The sequence below is a fragment of the Heptranchias perlo genome, chromosome 32 (genome assembly GCF_035084215.1).
Source record: "Heptranchias perlo isolate sHepPer1 chromosome 32, sHepPer1.hap1, whole genome shotgun sequence".
Lineage (NCBI taxonomy): Eukaryota > Metazoa > Chordata > Chondrichthyes > Hexanchiformes > Hexanchidae > Heptranchias > Heptranchias perlo.
The window spans coordinates 7,222,807-7,236,944 of NC_090356.1; the positions used below are offsets into that span (position 1 = coordinate 7,222,807).

The 14,138-nt window shown below is 43.5% G+C and overlaps 1 protein-coding gene across 3 annotated transcripts in view; it reads left to right on the forward strand.

Moving 5' to 3' along the window:
• Positions 1 to 14,138, forward strand: part of mmel1 (membrane metallo-endopeptidase-like 1) — a 69,207-nt gene that overhangs the window by 16,260 nt on the left and 38,809 nt on the right. For all 3 annotated transcript variants that reach the window (XM_067970271.1, XM_067970270.1, XM_067970272.1), the window contains exons 3-5: positions 9,563 to 9,622; positions 12,007 to 12,168; positions 13,597 to 13,677. In XM_067970271.1, coding sequence (XP_067826372.1) covers positions 9,563 to 9,622; positions 12,007 to 12,168; positions 13,597 to 13,677 — 303 coding nt within the window. The remainder of the gene's footprint in view (positions 1 to 9,562; positions 9,623 to 12,006; positions 12,169 to 13,596; positions 13,678 to 14,138) is intronic.

Below are 14,138 nucleotides of genomic sequence, written 5' to 3' on the forward strand. Positions count from 1 at the left end.
ATGAATCACAGTGTTTATTTATCCCTGTGATTTGTAGTATAATAACCAGTAATTCCTGGTCTCTGCATTCTCCAGGGCCAACTGTTGCCACAATAAATTCAGAAAGTAGGCAGATGTTTCATAAGTGTGAACTTCCTTCCAACAGCGCAACAGCACTCGGGGGAGGGCCCCCCAAACATCTGGTTGGCATTTCCAGTCAGCAAAATGGACCTCCACAATTTATGGCTTGCAAACGCTTTACATGTCTTCCTTTCAGAACTAGCAAGGAGGAAATTATTACCCCTTTAAATGCATTGTGTGTTCCCGAGCTCTGGAGGATGGTATCATTCATTCCTTTGCAAGCGTATTTCATAAAGGGACATGACCTTCTCCCAGAAGTGTTTGGTGATTTTTTTTATCTGCCAAATATTGAATGTAATGATGTGGTTTATCTTCTCCATGAGGTTTACTAGGTAAATGGTTTGATGCTGAGTTGTACAGAGCTGGATGATGCTAAGTTTAATCGTTGATCAGTGTCAATTTGGCAGACATCAGCCAGGTTAAAAGTGGAGTTTCTGCAATTGGGATAGGGTATGTCCCTAGCTGAGAGGTTGATTGATTTTTGTTAGGTAAGGGTATAAAGGGATATGAATCAACAGCGAGTAAATGGGGTTGAGGTACAGATCAGCCATGGTCTAATTGAATGGCAGAACAGGCTCGCGGGGCTGAATGGCCCACACTTGTTCCTATGTCCTTATGTCAACTGGGATTCCTGCTGGGAAGTGCATGTATGTCCACATTGGGTGAGAATAGAGTTGCCCCTCCATGATCAAATGCGCTGCCAACATTGGCTGTCCAAACTCACAGAGGAAGCATGGCTACTTGGACAAGGTACTGGGGGGGGCTCCCAATGGCCAAGGTACTGTACCCCAATATAAGTTGGAAGAGATGGGAAAAACCGTTAAAAAAACACTTCAATTCGTCTCAAACACATCACCATGTCACTTGTAATTGACAAAGCAACAGGCAGCTTTTATGAACGATCCAGATGTTATAAATGTTCCTGATTACTGGTGACAGCCACAGCATCTTTTTTGAACAAAGGGAGAGTATTTTATTTTTTCTTTCTCCTGAGTAAACATTTGTGAAGTTTGGGTGTTAGCGGATTTCTCCCGTTACTGTCGCAACTATGGGTTGTCAATCTGTCAACAATAATCTCCGCTTGATTCTAGCCTGAGTGGTTATAAAATAGCAAATTTAATAGACTGACATATAACAGAGTTGCACTACTGCTGTGTTCAACATTATAATACAACTGTCTACAGATTACATTAATGACAAGCAATCAGTACAACCTGATCTGTCCGCCTATCCAGGTTGATCAGACCTGACCTGCGTGGACCGCCTGTGGCCATGGACTTCCAACCGTCTCCTCTTGAGAGCTCTAACTTTTGAGAGGGTGCATGCCCTATCTTTATACTATTCGGCTGCGTTGTTCTGTATGTAAGCACTGTTGGTCTTATCGCATGGTCGTAAACAATGCCACTGTGCTGACTCTCAGAAACCACCTAGGATTGTTTAATGTCTAGTTAATTGTTTAGTGTTTACGTAGCCTTTCCCCATTATCAGGTCTTAGTATGTTTATACTAGGTTAGGACACCCTGTCTCTTGAATCGTACTGTTTTTCACTATTCTAATGCCTCAGCACTCTTTTAATGACCTCTTGGGTTTCTGTAAGTTATTTTCCTCACAGAGATGCGGACCTTTGCCCTCCTATTTTCTATCCTTGTTTTAAACCATATTCTTACATTGGGTCAGTTTTGTTTCCTGTTAAATACAATGAGAAGCCACATCTTACGCAGTTTCGGACTCGGTGGCCACATGTCCTTTTGTTTAAAATCAGCACAACCACATACCCCCTCAACCCTTCCTGACGCTTCCAGTTCCAGGGGATCAACATTCTGCTGTAGGCAAGAATTTCTGACATCACAAATCTATTGCTAGTGTGACCTGGGATGTAGGGGGAAGGATGAGTGCTAGTGTGAACTGGGGGAGGAGGAAGAGGGCCAGTGTGAATGGGGGGGAAATTGAAGAGGGCCATTGTGAATGGGGGGGATTGAAGAGGGCCAGTGTGAACGGAGGAGGGGATTCAAGAGGGCCAATGTGAAGGGGGGGATTGAAGAGGGCCAGTGTGAATGGGGGGGAATTGAAGAGGTCCAGTGTGAATGGGGGGGAATTGAAGAGGGCCAGTGTGAATGGGGGGGATTGAACAGGGCCAGTGTGAATGGGGGGGGGGGGGAGATTGAAGAGGGCCAGTGTGAATGGGGGGGATTGAACAGGGCCGGTGTGAACGGGGTGGGGGGATGGATAGTGGGGGTAAGTCAATTAGAAGGTATTTTGGGTTGGTGAGGAAAAGTCTATGTAGATTGGAAATGACTGGCTTTCCTTCTCTTTCTTAAAAAAAATATGAAACAGAAATTTGCACGCATGACAGTGTGACACCTGAAGTGTGACAGCGGCATCACTAAACTTTCTTAATATTCTAGTGATCGCCTGTATAATGTAGTTTTGCTACATTAAAGGCGCTTTATAAATGTAAGTTGTTTGTTGATGTTGAGCTGCTTCAAACAACAGTCCAGAATAGGCAGACATGCAAGGCCATCTTCAGCTTTTTGTGTGTCCTCGAATCAAATATTAAGTAAATACGAATGATTATCCAGAAGTCAAGCAAAGTGCTTGCCTAATTAAGTAAAAATTGCCATTTTAATGAGATCACTCTCGAAGATCCCCGTCTCCCAATCATTTTCACGTGTGTGCTTGTGAGAGACCAAGAAGGGTTTGTTAGTTGAAGGATGAGTGTGTGAAGGAGCAAGCCAGTGGGTGAGTTAGGTTGAATTGTGAGAATGCGACTTAGTGTGTGAGCGAGAGAATACATGTGCTAGCAAGCAAGTTGAATGACTACATGCTTGAGCATGTGAGAATGGGAAAATGTGTGTGAGAGTGAGCACATCAGTGGAAGAGCAAGTTGTTGGCTGGTTGACTAAGAGGCTGAGTAAGTGTGCAAATAGCAGGCGGGTGAGTGCGAAGGTGAGTAGTCAAGTGTGCAAGCACAGGGTAAGTGAGTTGAAAGGTGAGTAGTCAAATGTGTAAGCATGAGAGTAAGTGAGTGAGAAGGTGAGTGGCCGAGTGTGCAAGCACGGGGGTAAGTGAGTGCAAAGGTGAGTAGTTGAGTGTGCAAGCATGGGGGTAAGTGAGTGAGAAGGTGAGTGGTCGAGTGTGCAAGCACAGGGGTAAGTGAGTGAGAAGGTGAGTGGTCGAGTGTGCAAGCAGAGGGGTGCGTGAGTGCTATTATACAGCAGAGAGCAAGATAAAGTTAATACATCAGTTTTAGTGGAAAAGCTATGCTTATGAACCCTGTCCACACTTTGCTACTGCACCAAGGCAATCTCCCCTTGTTCTAACAGATAAAACAGTAAAGCTCATGAATGTACAGAGTTTAACTGCCAAAAGCTGACTATAGATGAGAGATCAGCACTTCTATACACTTTGCACCGTGCGGGAGTTTTCAGTGACATTGAGCACAGAAGGCATTCTTGCAGCAATAAGTTAAACTAAATGAACTGGCAAGGTAGAGGCCACTTTTTTTGCTGACAGAAACTCAGTTCGACAGTTGTAAATTGGATGTCACTATTAATGTGGTGTGTGATCTCGCTGACTAATGAACTTGCTCCCCATAGGATCCTGTGACCAGTCTTTCATGGCCAGACATATTTGACATGTCAATTGGAAAATTTTCAAACCTATTTTGTTCAGTTGCGGCCCGTTATTTGGATTCTCGTTGGCTTTTTATAGGTCGGACTTAAAAGATGATCGTTGGATCTTCAAAGGTTGGTCTTTATATAAAAGTGTTTGGTAAATCCTTTGTGTTTGTCAAACACTAAGACACAACAGGGCAGATTTTCAACTTGAACCTGGGAAATCAATGGAAATGAAAATCTTGTTGTTTCTTTAATCGGCGGCTGATCTACAACATCGGTTGTACACCTGGCAACGAGATGAAAATCTACCCCAATGATGTATTTGGAATTCAGTTGCATCACTGGGGGAAGACTGTGTCCTACGGCCAATGAAGTCTTTCTGCTTTACAATTTTGATACACATGGCTAAAGTCTTTCCACACTGTGAGCCACTCTGATGGCTTCCTACTTGGCTATCCAATCTGTGCTCTGAGGGACACATGCAACCCCTGAACTCTGACAATCCAGCCACCAAAGCCCATGGAACTCAATCCTACTTGCTTTTATATTTTTTATATGCTGATTTGTCTTATTTGAACTTCATGGGCCTGGAAGTTTAGAAAAAGCTTTTCACAGTTGTGTTGCCTCATTGATGGAGAAATCCTCAATTGGAACACCCGCATCAGCAATTAGAGATATATACACATTAATGAGCGCGTGGATTTCAACTTTCCATGGGGACCACAAGACTCCATGGTACATACACGGACACCCCTGGCTTACAGGCGAATAGCACTCATGGGAATTTCAACCTCCGATTGGCTAAAAATTGATTCAACGGCGTTTTTTCAGCCAGTCAGACCTTTGGGGCAAAAATCTCACGTCCGACATGAACAGGTCAATCTTAGGCATGTTTTCACATACAAACAGTAAAAGGCTGCTGACCGGTAAGCTCCCAGGAAAAGAATATGCCCAGATAATTCATCTCATTCGCTGTAACCCGATTTAGGCTTCTGAAGGATACACTGTAGCTGGTTTTGGTGGACTCTTCATTATAAGTAACTTTAAAAAAAAATAGAGCTGTGTCACATCAGACTGTGGGTTTGTTCACCCATTCCAGCTTGAGATGAATTCAACTCTACACACATGTCACAGTACATTGAGCTACTAAATAACGCATACGATGCCATCTGTGAGGGAGCCACGCACTGCTCTCTCTTGAGCTTCTTATTACAAACAAATATAATGGCAAAGTAATTAATATTGATATGTACTACATGAAATAATGGAACTAAACAGATGCTCAGGGCTCCTGATTGTTTATTGAAAGTGATTTCATTTGGATATCTATTTTACTTGCTTTGTGGAGATATTCAAATGAAGCAGTAGTGATGTATTCAGACCTTGGAATAACTGGATACACCCAAGGGCAAGATTTTCATTCATATTTGCCAACTTTTCTTCCTTGTGAAAATACTTTAAATACACGAAGCTCCGATAACAGTTTCCAAACTGTTGTGTAATTCAGAGGGGAGTTGGGCAGTTTGTTATGTGCCAATAAAGAAAGGCATTTGCAAGAGTTACTAGGCAGGAAATCAATGGGCAGGAGGTTAAATCCTGAAGGCAACCTGCCTATTTGTTATTGGAGAGACCAGCACCCAATGCTGCCTCATCTACCAACCCACTTGAACAGATGGAATCTCCAACTTGTTTAACCCTCCATAAACTCCAGCTTGTTCAAAACTCAGTTGCCCATATCTTGTCCTGCATTAAGTCCCACCTGCCCTTCACCCCCATCCTCACTGATATGCACAGCCTCCCTGTCCCCCAATGCATTGAAATTAAAATCCTTGCTGCCATAAAATCTCCATAAAATCCTGCCTTACCTCTGCAACCTCCTCTAACTTTCATGTCCTCTGCCATACCTTCCTCTTCGACTCCCTTGTCCTTCTGTGCATTCCCCCCCCCACCCAACCCTTTGCACCATCATTGGCGGCAGAGCTTTCAGCTGCCTCTGCCCTACTCTCTGAAATTCCCTCCTAAAGCCACCTGCTTCGTCATTTTTCACTCTATCTTTCAAAACCTTCTCAAAACCCATCTGTTTGGCTGGTCCAGTTCAGCTTCTGGTCAAGTTGCTCTGTCCCCTAAGATGTTGATGGTGGGGCATTTTGCAATAATGGTGCCATTGATGGTCAAGGGTAGATGACTGGCCTTTCTCTTGATCGAGATGGTCATTACCGAACACTTATGTGGAGTAAACGGTAAGTGCCACGTGTCAGCTCGAGCCTGGATGTTATCCCGGGTTCTGTTGTAGGCTGGCGTGCACCGCTTCATTATTAGAGGAATTGTGAATGTAGCTGAACCCTCTGGAATTGTTAGTGAATTGCCCCACTCCAGCTTTCATTACAGGGGGAAGGTCATTGAGGAGCAGCTGAAGATGGCTGGGCTAAAGGCACTTCCTGAAGGAACTCCTGCAGTGATATTCTGGGGCTGTAATGACTGGCCCCTGACCAACCACAACCATCTTTCTTTGTGTCTGATATGACTCCAGCCACTAAAGGGTTTCCCCTTTGACCCCCATTGACTTCAGTTTTGCTCGGGTTCCTTGGTACCATACTCGGTTGAATGCTGCCTTGATTTTGAAGGCATCTACTCCTACCTTTCTTCTGGCATTTAGCTCTTCCATCTACATCTGGATCAAGGCTGTGAAGTCTGGAGCTGAGTAGATCTGGCAGAACCCAAATTAAGTATTGGCGAGTTGATTATTGTTGACTAGATGTTGCTTGATGGCACCGTTGGTGATGGCTTCCATCACTTTATTGATGATTGGGAGGGCTTCCAATAAGATTTATCCATTGTTTGTGCTTACAGCGCAGCTGAGCAATTTTCCAGATTGTTGAGTAGATGCCAGTGTCATAACTGTACTAGGACAATTTGCCTAGGGGAGACGCTAGCTCTGGTGTACAGGTCTTCAGCACTACAGCCAGAATTTTGTTGGGGCCCACAGTCTTCGCTGTGTCCAGTGCACTGAGCCATGTGAAGTGAACCAAATTGGCTGAATACTATTATTTATGATAATGGTGACCTCAGGAGAAGGCTGAGTAGGATCATCCACTTGGCACTTTTGGCTGCGGACACTTGCAAACACTTCAGCCTCGTCTCTTGCACTAATGTCCCAGGCTCCACCGTGGTTGAGGTTAGGGGTTTAACATTTCACTCAACGAGCAGCTCCTCCAATCACGCAACATTCCCTCACTACTGCACTGAGATGTCAGCCTAAAATACGTCTGCGGGTCCTAGAGGAGGGCCTGAACCCACAACCTTCTAACTCACGTGTGACCAACTGAGCCAAGCTGACACTCAAGACGTAAGCACCTAAACAAAGTCAGCTTGGTTCTAAGGAAACATAACTGACACATTGGAGATCCCAAGAACATGAAGCGTGAAAAGAAACAGCAAAAGAACCAAAGGTGACATGAGGGAAAACTTTTTTACACAGCGAATGGTTAGGATCTGGAATGCACTGCCTGAGGGGGTGGTGGAGGCAGATTCGATGATGGCCTTCAAAAGGGAAACGAATAAGTACTTGAAAGTAAAACAAATTGCAGGGCTGTGGGGATAGGGCGGGGCAGTGGGACTAGCTGGATTGCTCTTGCGTAGAGCCGGCGCGGACTCAATGGGCCGAATGGCCTCCTTCCGTGCTGTAATCTTTCTATGATTCTATGAAACTGTTTCACACTTCATTAAATTTTGTTGCTGTAGACTATATGCGTAATGACATATTTGGAAAATTTTCTCTCTCGTGTACCTGTTTGCTTAGCATGACATCATGGCATTAGTAGGAGCAATTTCATTAATCATATCTAATTTTCACTTGTGACAGTTATATTACCTTTGCATCAAGTTATGTAATGGAATAGTTTGGCCTCATTTCTCTTGAGGACTTACAATATGCTTTTAACATGTCTTCAGATAATGCTTTAGATCATTATTGCTTTCTACAAACAATGTATTCTCCAACAATCAAACAATGGAAGATGGACTCTAGATTTTAATTGCAAGACAATTCCAGATGGACTTAACATCTGGATCCAAACGTATACTTATAGAGTGGTGACAGTAAATCTCTGGGCTAAAAGCAGACTTCTGACAGCTGAAGTCGTGCTTGTTAAAGCCATGTTGAAAAGTTCAGTATCTTGACTCAACGCATTCAACATTCCCTCTGCGCGGAATCTAAACTACACTTCAGTACTGAGAAAGTGCTGCATTGTCAGAGGTGCCATCCTTTGGATGATACATGAAATCAAGATCCCATCTGTCTGTTCCAGTGGTTCAGGTGAATGTAAAAGATCCCACAGCACTATTCGAAGAAGAGTAGGGGGTTCTCCAGGTATTCTGGCCAACATTCCTTCCTCAACAAACTCATGAAAAACAGACTAATTAGTCATTCATCTCTCTTGCTGGCCGTGGGATCTTGCTATGTGCAAATTGGCTGCTACATTTATTTGCATAACAAGCAGGACTACACTTCTAAAAGTAAATCGGATGTGAAAGTATTTGGAATGTTTCTCAGAGATTTGATAAGGTGCTATATAAATTTCTTTTTCCTCCTCTCAAATTCTAGAAAGGTTTTGTCCTAAATATTGATTGAATGCAATTCTGCAGACTGTTTATAAACACAACAAAAGTAACACCTTTGCCAAACACCTGCCTTTTAAATTACCAGTGAGGTTAAGTGAGTCATTTCAGGAGGCCATTTTGTGAACATTTAACATTTACTTCAGTCTATCTTAGCACACAACTAAAGACAGTTTAGAAAACAAAGCAGCTTCCCCCTTTCCCATGGGGCTATAACATATTTGTTAAGCACCGGGTAAACAATTTTTCATGAAATGGATGGTCTGACGGTATTGAAAAATCTAGTTGAAGGGTCAAGGCTTATAAGTGTAGGACAACATCTAAGATGAAAAGAATAAGAAAGATTGTGAGATAAATCAATAAGTGGTGGGTAAGTGATACCGACGGGATAATATTAACCTAACCCGCCCGGTGGGAAACTGACACGATCAGATTGGCCGCCCGATTTCACTCTCCATTGACACGAACAGAAAGTTAAATCGGGCGGGGTATAAAACAGGAGACGGATCTTGTCATTTTCCCATAGCGCGAGATAGGTTAAAATTACACCCCCTCCCCCACCACCCCCCCCCCCCCCCCCAACCAAGTGTCGTGGAGGCCTGGGGGATTACAGGAAGTAGGAAAAGCTGCAGAAGGTAAGAAGTTCCACAGCTCTGAATTCCTGGAAAAGAAGGAGCTGGAGCAGGAGATGATGTGACGACTCTTGATTTAAACACAGTGAGGACGGGAGGAGGAGGAACAGCAGGTAGGATGATGTATTTGGGGCTCAGGAGGAACAACAGAGGAAAGTTCAGGGAAGCTATGACCAGATAGTATCGACAAAATAGAGGAAGAAAGAATTTGAATTTATATAGCACCTACCACATCCTCAGGATGTCCCAAAGTGCTTCACAGCCGATTAAGTAGTTTTGAAGTGTAGTCGCTGTTGCAATATAAGAAACATGGCAGCCAATTTGCGTACAGCAAGGTCCCACATACAGCAATGAAATAAATGACTAGTTAATCTGTTTTGAGGTGGTGTTGGTTGGGAGATAAATGATGGCCAGGACAGAAGGGTCAGTTTTCTCACAGAGAGGACAGATAAAGGTACTGGGGGGAGAATCATTCATTGTGGCTTGCTTGATGCCTTTTGCTTCTCATTGGTGAAGTAAAGTTAATTGGATGCCGCAGTTTTCTGACTGAAGTGTTATTCTCTTCTTCGTCCTCAGACAAACAGTTCTCCAGCAGCTCGGACAAAGTATGCACGACCACAGGCTGTGTAGCTGCAGGTGAGTGAGGGTCAGAACCTTCCATTAAATGAAAGCATATGAGTAATAAGTAACATCATCCATACTTAAACAGTAAATCATGTGAAAAATTCTATGTACTGGCAATACCTTATGGGATAAATTGTTGATTTCGTGACTATAATTAGGAACTATATTTTCCTACATCCACTAATTTTAGTGGAAAACTAGATGTAAATGTAAAGCATGAATCACCCCTCTATTCCCACATCTTTTTCATGAAGATGGAAGAAAATATGCCCTTAAATGATCAGTAGTAATGCTTAAGTATAAACATCATCTCATAGAATCATAGAATCATACAGCACAGAAAGAGACCATTCGCCCCATCGTGCCTGTGCCGGCTCTTTGAAACAGCTATCCATTAGTCCCACTCCCCTGCTCTTTCCCCGTAGCCCTGCAAATTTTTCCTTTGCAAGTTTTTATTCAGTCCTCTTTTGAAAGTTACTATTGAATCTGTTTCCACCACCCTTTCAGGCAGTGAATTCCAAATTATAACAACTCGCTGCGTAAATAAATTGCTCCTCATCTCCCCCTCTGGTTCTTTTGCCAATTACCTTAAATCTCTGTCCTCTGATTACCGATCCTCCTGCCAGTGGAAACAATTTCTCCTTATTTATTCTATCAAAATCTGTCATATTTTTGAACACCTCTATCAAACTCCTCTTAACCGTCTCTGCTGTAAGGAGATCAATCCCAGCTTCTCTAGTCTCTCCGTCTCTAGAATACTTCCAGAATACTAACCCCCGTAGCTGAACAGCCGACTGACGCTGTCTGCCTAGGCTCATACGGGAAGAATGGGCACATGGGTCAGATAGCAGAAAGTTACGAGCTTCCATGAAGCCGTAGTCCTGCATAAATCAGCACTTTCGGGAGAGAAGGGGAGAAAGGAATGAAAAATTGGTGATGGAGAGGGGGAGGGAAAATTAAAAAGAAACACACCTCATAAGCAAAGCAATGTGTCCTGTTCATTTGGAAGAAACTAATCCCTTTGTTTTAGGCTAGTTTTGAATGGTGCTAACTTATACTATAAGCAGACAGGAGTCCTAAAACCTGGACTCAACAGTTAGTAGATGGATAACCTAACTACTGTGTTAGCAATACAGTGTGATATGGCGACTACATACATTACTCTACATGTAGAAACTGCTGAAAAGCAGTTGAGCCATTTGCTGAGTTATCAATGCAATTATTGGATCTGGCCCAAATCCATCAGCCAAGAGTGTGATGTGTTTAGTGTGATAAATTTTAGCCTTCCCTTAGCTGGACTACTGGGAAGAGTTTCCCACTTCCGACAAATCACCCCATCTCAGTTTGGACAAAATATCCTTCAGAAAAATATTGGACAAGGTGCTGGTGCTCCCTGAGAAACTGTCCTCAGAGAGAGGCTTAGCTGAGCGCACTTCCTCAATGGCCACCTCTCCTCGATGGGAGACTGGGCGAGGTACTGCCCCTCAAAGAGAGACTGGTTAGTGCGTGCCCATCTGCAGAGGGAGATTACGCAGAGTGCCCATACTCTGAGAGAACAAAGTGCCTGAATTCAGAGATAGGCTGAGAGCTTGGGCAAGACCCTGAGGGAGAGGGGGGGAGAGAAGGGGACAGGGGGTGGGTGATTGATTGATTGATGTGCATCTTCTTAGAAGGAGATTGGTTAGGGTGTCTAATCTCAGAGAAAGACTGACAAAAGAATGCTTCCAGAGGATAGCACCCTGCCTACATGACAATAGTGATGACACTTCAAAGGTAATTCACTGCTTGTGACCCACTCTGAGACATCCTGAAAAAGTGAAAGGCGCTATATAAATAAAAGTCCCTTTGAGCCCATCTTGCTGATGCAACTCTAATCCTTCCAGTCAAGGCACACACTGAATGGTGGCCAGGACCTTGTAGCCTGGTTCTATGTCCTGGCAGCTGAAGGGAAGGGGTGGGGGACTCTGTATGGGCACCAGAAAAACAACAAGGCAAGAGAAAATGGAATAAACTGCACCAAAACAACTAAAGTAGGCGCTCCATGCTGAAAATCATAGAATCTTACAGCAGAGGAGGCTGTTCGACCCTCCATGCCTGTGCTGCCTCTCTGAAAGAGCTACCCATTAAGTCCCATTCCCCTGTTCTCTTTCATTTTGTTTTCAAAAGCTTTAGTGGCATCTTCTTCCAGTACTCTTTCTGGTCGGGCATTCTATGTCCTAACAATCCTCTGCATAAAAAAGCTTCTCCTCACCTTTCCCTTTATTCTATTGATGGTAATTTTAAATTTATGTCCTCTAGTTACCGACTCACTGACCAGTGGAAATGATTTATCTCCATTTATCTTGTCAAAACCCTTCATCATTTTGAAACACACGTATATAATTCTTTTCTTTAAGCTGCACGGATAATCCAGAATATGGACCCATCTGCCTCACCATGTGAGGATTTCTACCAATATGCCTGTGGGGGTTGGCTGAATAGACACATCATACCAGAGACCAGCTCTAGATACAGTATATTTGATATTCTGAGAGATGAACTGGAAATCATTCTAAAAGGTAAAAATCCAACACTAACCAAGCTGGTACTCTGATAAAAATCCGTGTTATTTTCTTTTTATTTTATTCGTTCATGGGATGTGGGCGTCGCTGGCAAGGCCGGCATTTATTGCCCATCCCATCAGATAAGACTACGCAAACACACGGGTTTTGTGGCCCTGGTATGTTCTGCTGCTGGACATTTCAAATAAGCGCCTTTGTTTCCTTCAAATGCGACAGAACTGTTTTTCAGACAGTGCATGGCACTTGAAGAGTGATGGAGGGGAAGTGTGTGCATACATAAATGTGGAGATGCCGGTGATCGGTGATGGACTGGGGTTGACAATTGTAAACAATTTTACAACACCAAGTTATAGTCCAGCAATTTTATTTTAAATTCACAAGCTTTCGGAGACTTCCTCCTTCCTCAGGTAAATGTTTCAGGAGCATTTACCTGAGGAAGGAGGAAGTCTCCGAAAGCTTGTGAATTTAAAATAAAATTGCTGGACTATAACTTGGTGTTGTAAAATTGTTTACAATGGATACATAAAGGGGGCCATTTTAACCTAACCCGTCTGGTGGGAAACTAACCTGCTCGATTTTACTTTCTGCTGGCTTCAGTGGAAGAGTTCAGTGTAAAAACTGGTGGCCGATCCAATTCCTGTTGGTTGTCCGTCGGGTGGATTGGGTTAAAATTACCCCCAAAGTTTTTCTATTCTACATAGATTTGTGTTAGTTCCCTGTGGATTATGATGTATTTACCTATATCCATCAATTGTTTCCGCACATTTCTTGAGATGTTCTTATTCTGGTGTGTTTTGCAAAACTATGTACAAGGAGAGATCCAGTGATAAACCGCATGTAAAAGTCCACAGAAAAGTTTAATCCTGTTATGAAAGCATAATTTCCCAGATATACCACCAGCACAAGCAGGACTAACTGCGCTAACTTTACCTTGTAGCCTCTTACCCTGTCGCATTAACAGCAAGCATAGTGTCATTCACCATCCAGTAATTCCTGCCGTAAAGTGCACTGTGAGCTGTACAACATGTAAGTCCCCTCTTCTTTGACCCTAGGTGAAGGGTCAATGCTCATAGTGCACGACACCACAAGAGAGACAAGACGAGGTAAAGCAGGAACCTGTGGTGAGGTGACACTAAGCTTGCATTTTAACACCATCCAGACTGGTGTATTCCGTGATGTGAACATGACCAGATACCATTTGTTTGTATAACCGTATCTATAGTAACCAAGTGCACATTTAAATTTCCACACACTTCACTGTTAGCTCAAGTTGTTAAGAGTGTCTTGGTTTCGATTGGTGAGATGCACAAGTGTGGGTCTGGAGAGAAACCCTGTTCTTTTAAGGTAATTTTGCTGTAGCTGAATTAGATCCTTTGGTTAAAGTGTATTTAACCCAGCTCTTGCTCTGCTTCTCTGCCCTTTTAGGTGTCTTAGAGAGACCGGTTGATGGAGACCGTGATGCTTTTAAGAAAGCTAAGCAGCTGTATAAATCCTGCATAAACGACAGTAAGGTCAACTTCTTAAGATTATTTGTTTTTTTTAAATATCCGAAGTTCCTCCAGTGGCTCAACAAGTAAATGAACTGTCACATGTGGGACTGAGGCACACAGACCTGGAAGTTCAATCTCTCATCTCTACTGAGCTCACCAGAGGTGACAGTGGGATCATTAAGATTGGCCTCCTCATCCTTGGGCTGAGGGGGGAGGTGGAGAATGGGATCAGCCAAGGTTCTTGCTGCCATTCACTATCCAGTAGCTCCTGCCGAAAAGTGTACGTTGGATCGAGAGAGGAGCAAGCTTGGCTGTGCTGCCTTCCACAGTCAAATAGTCCACCAACACTTATAATCTAGGTTCCTACTTGAAGAATGGCTACTTGGGTGAGATACCAGAAAGCAGTCAGTGCTGGTGGAGCAGTGCATGGCATGAGTGATAACCTTCAGGAGAGGTGGGGAGAAGACTGTGGAAAAA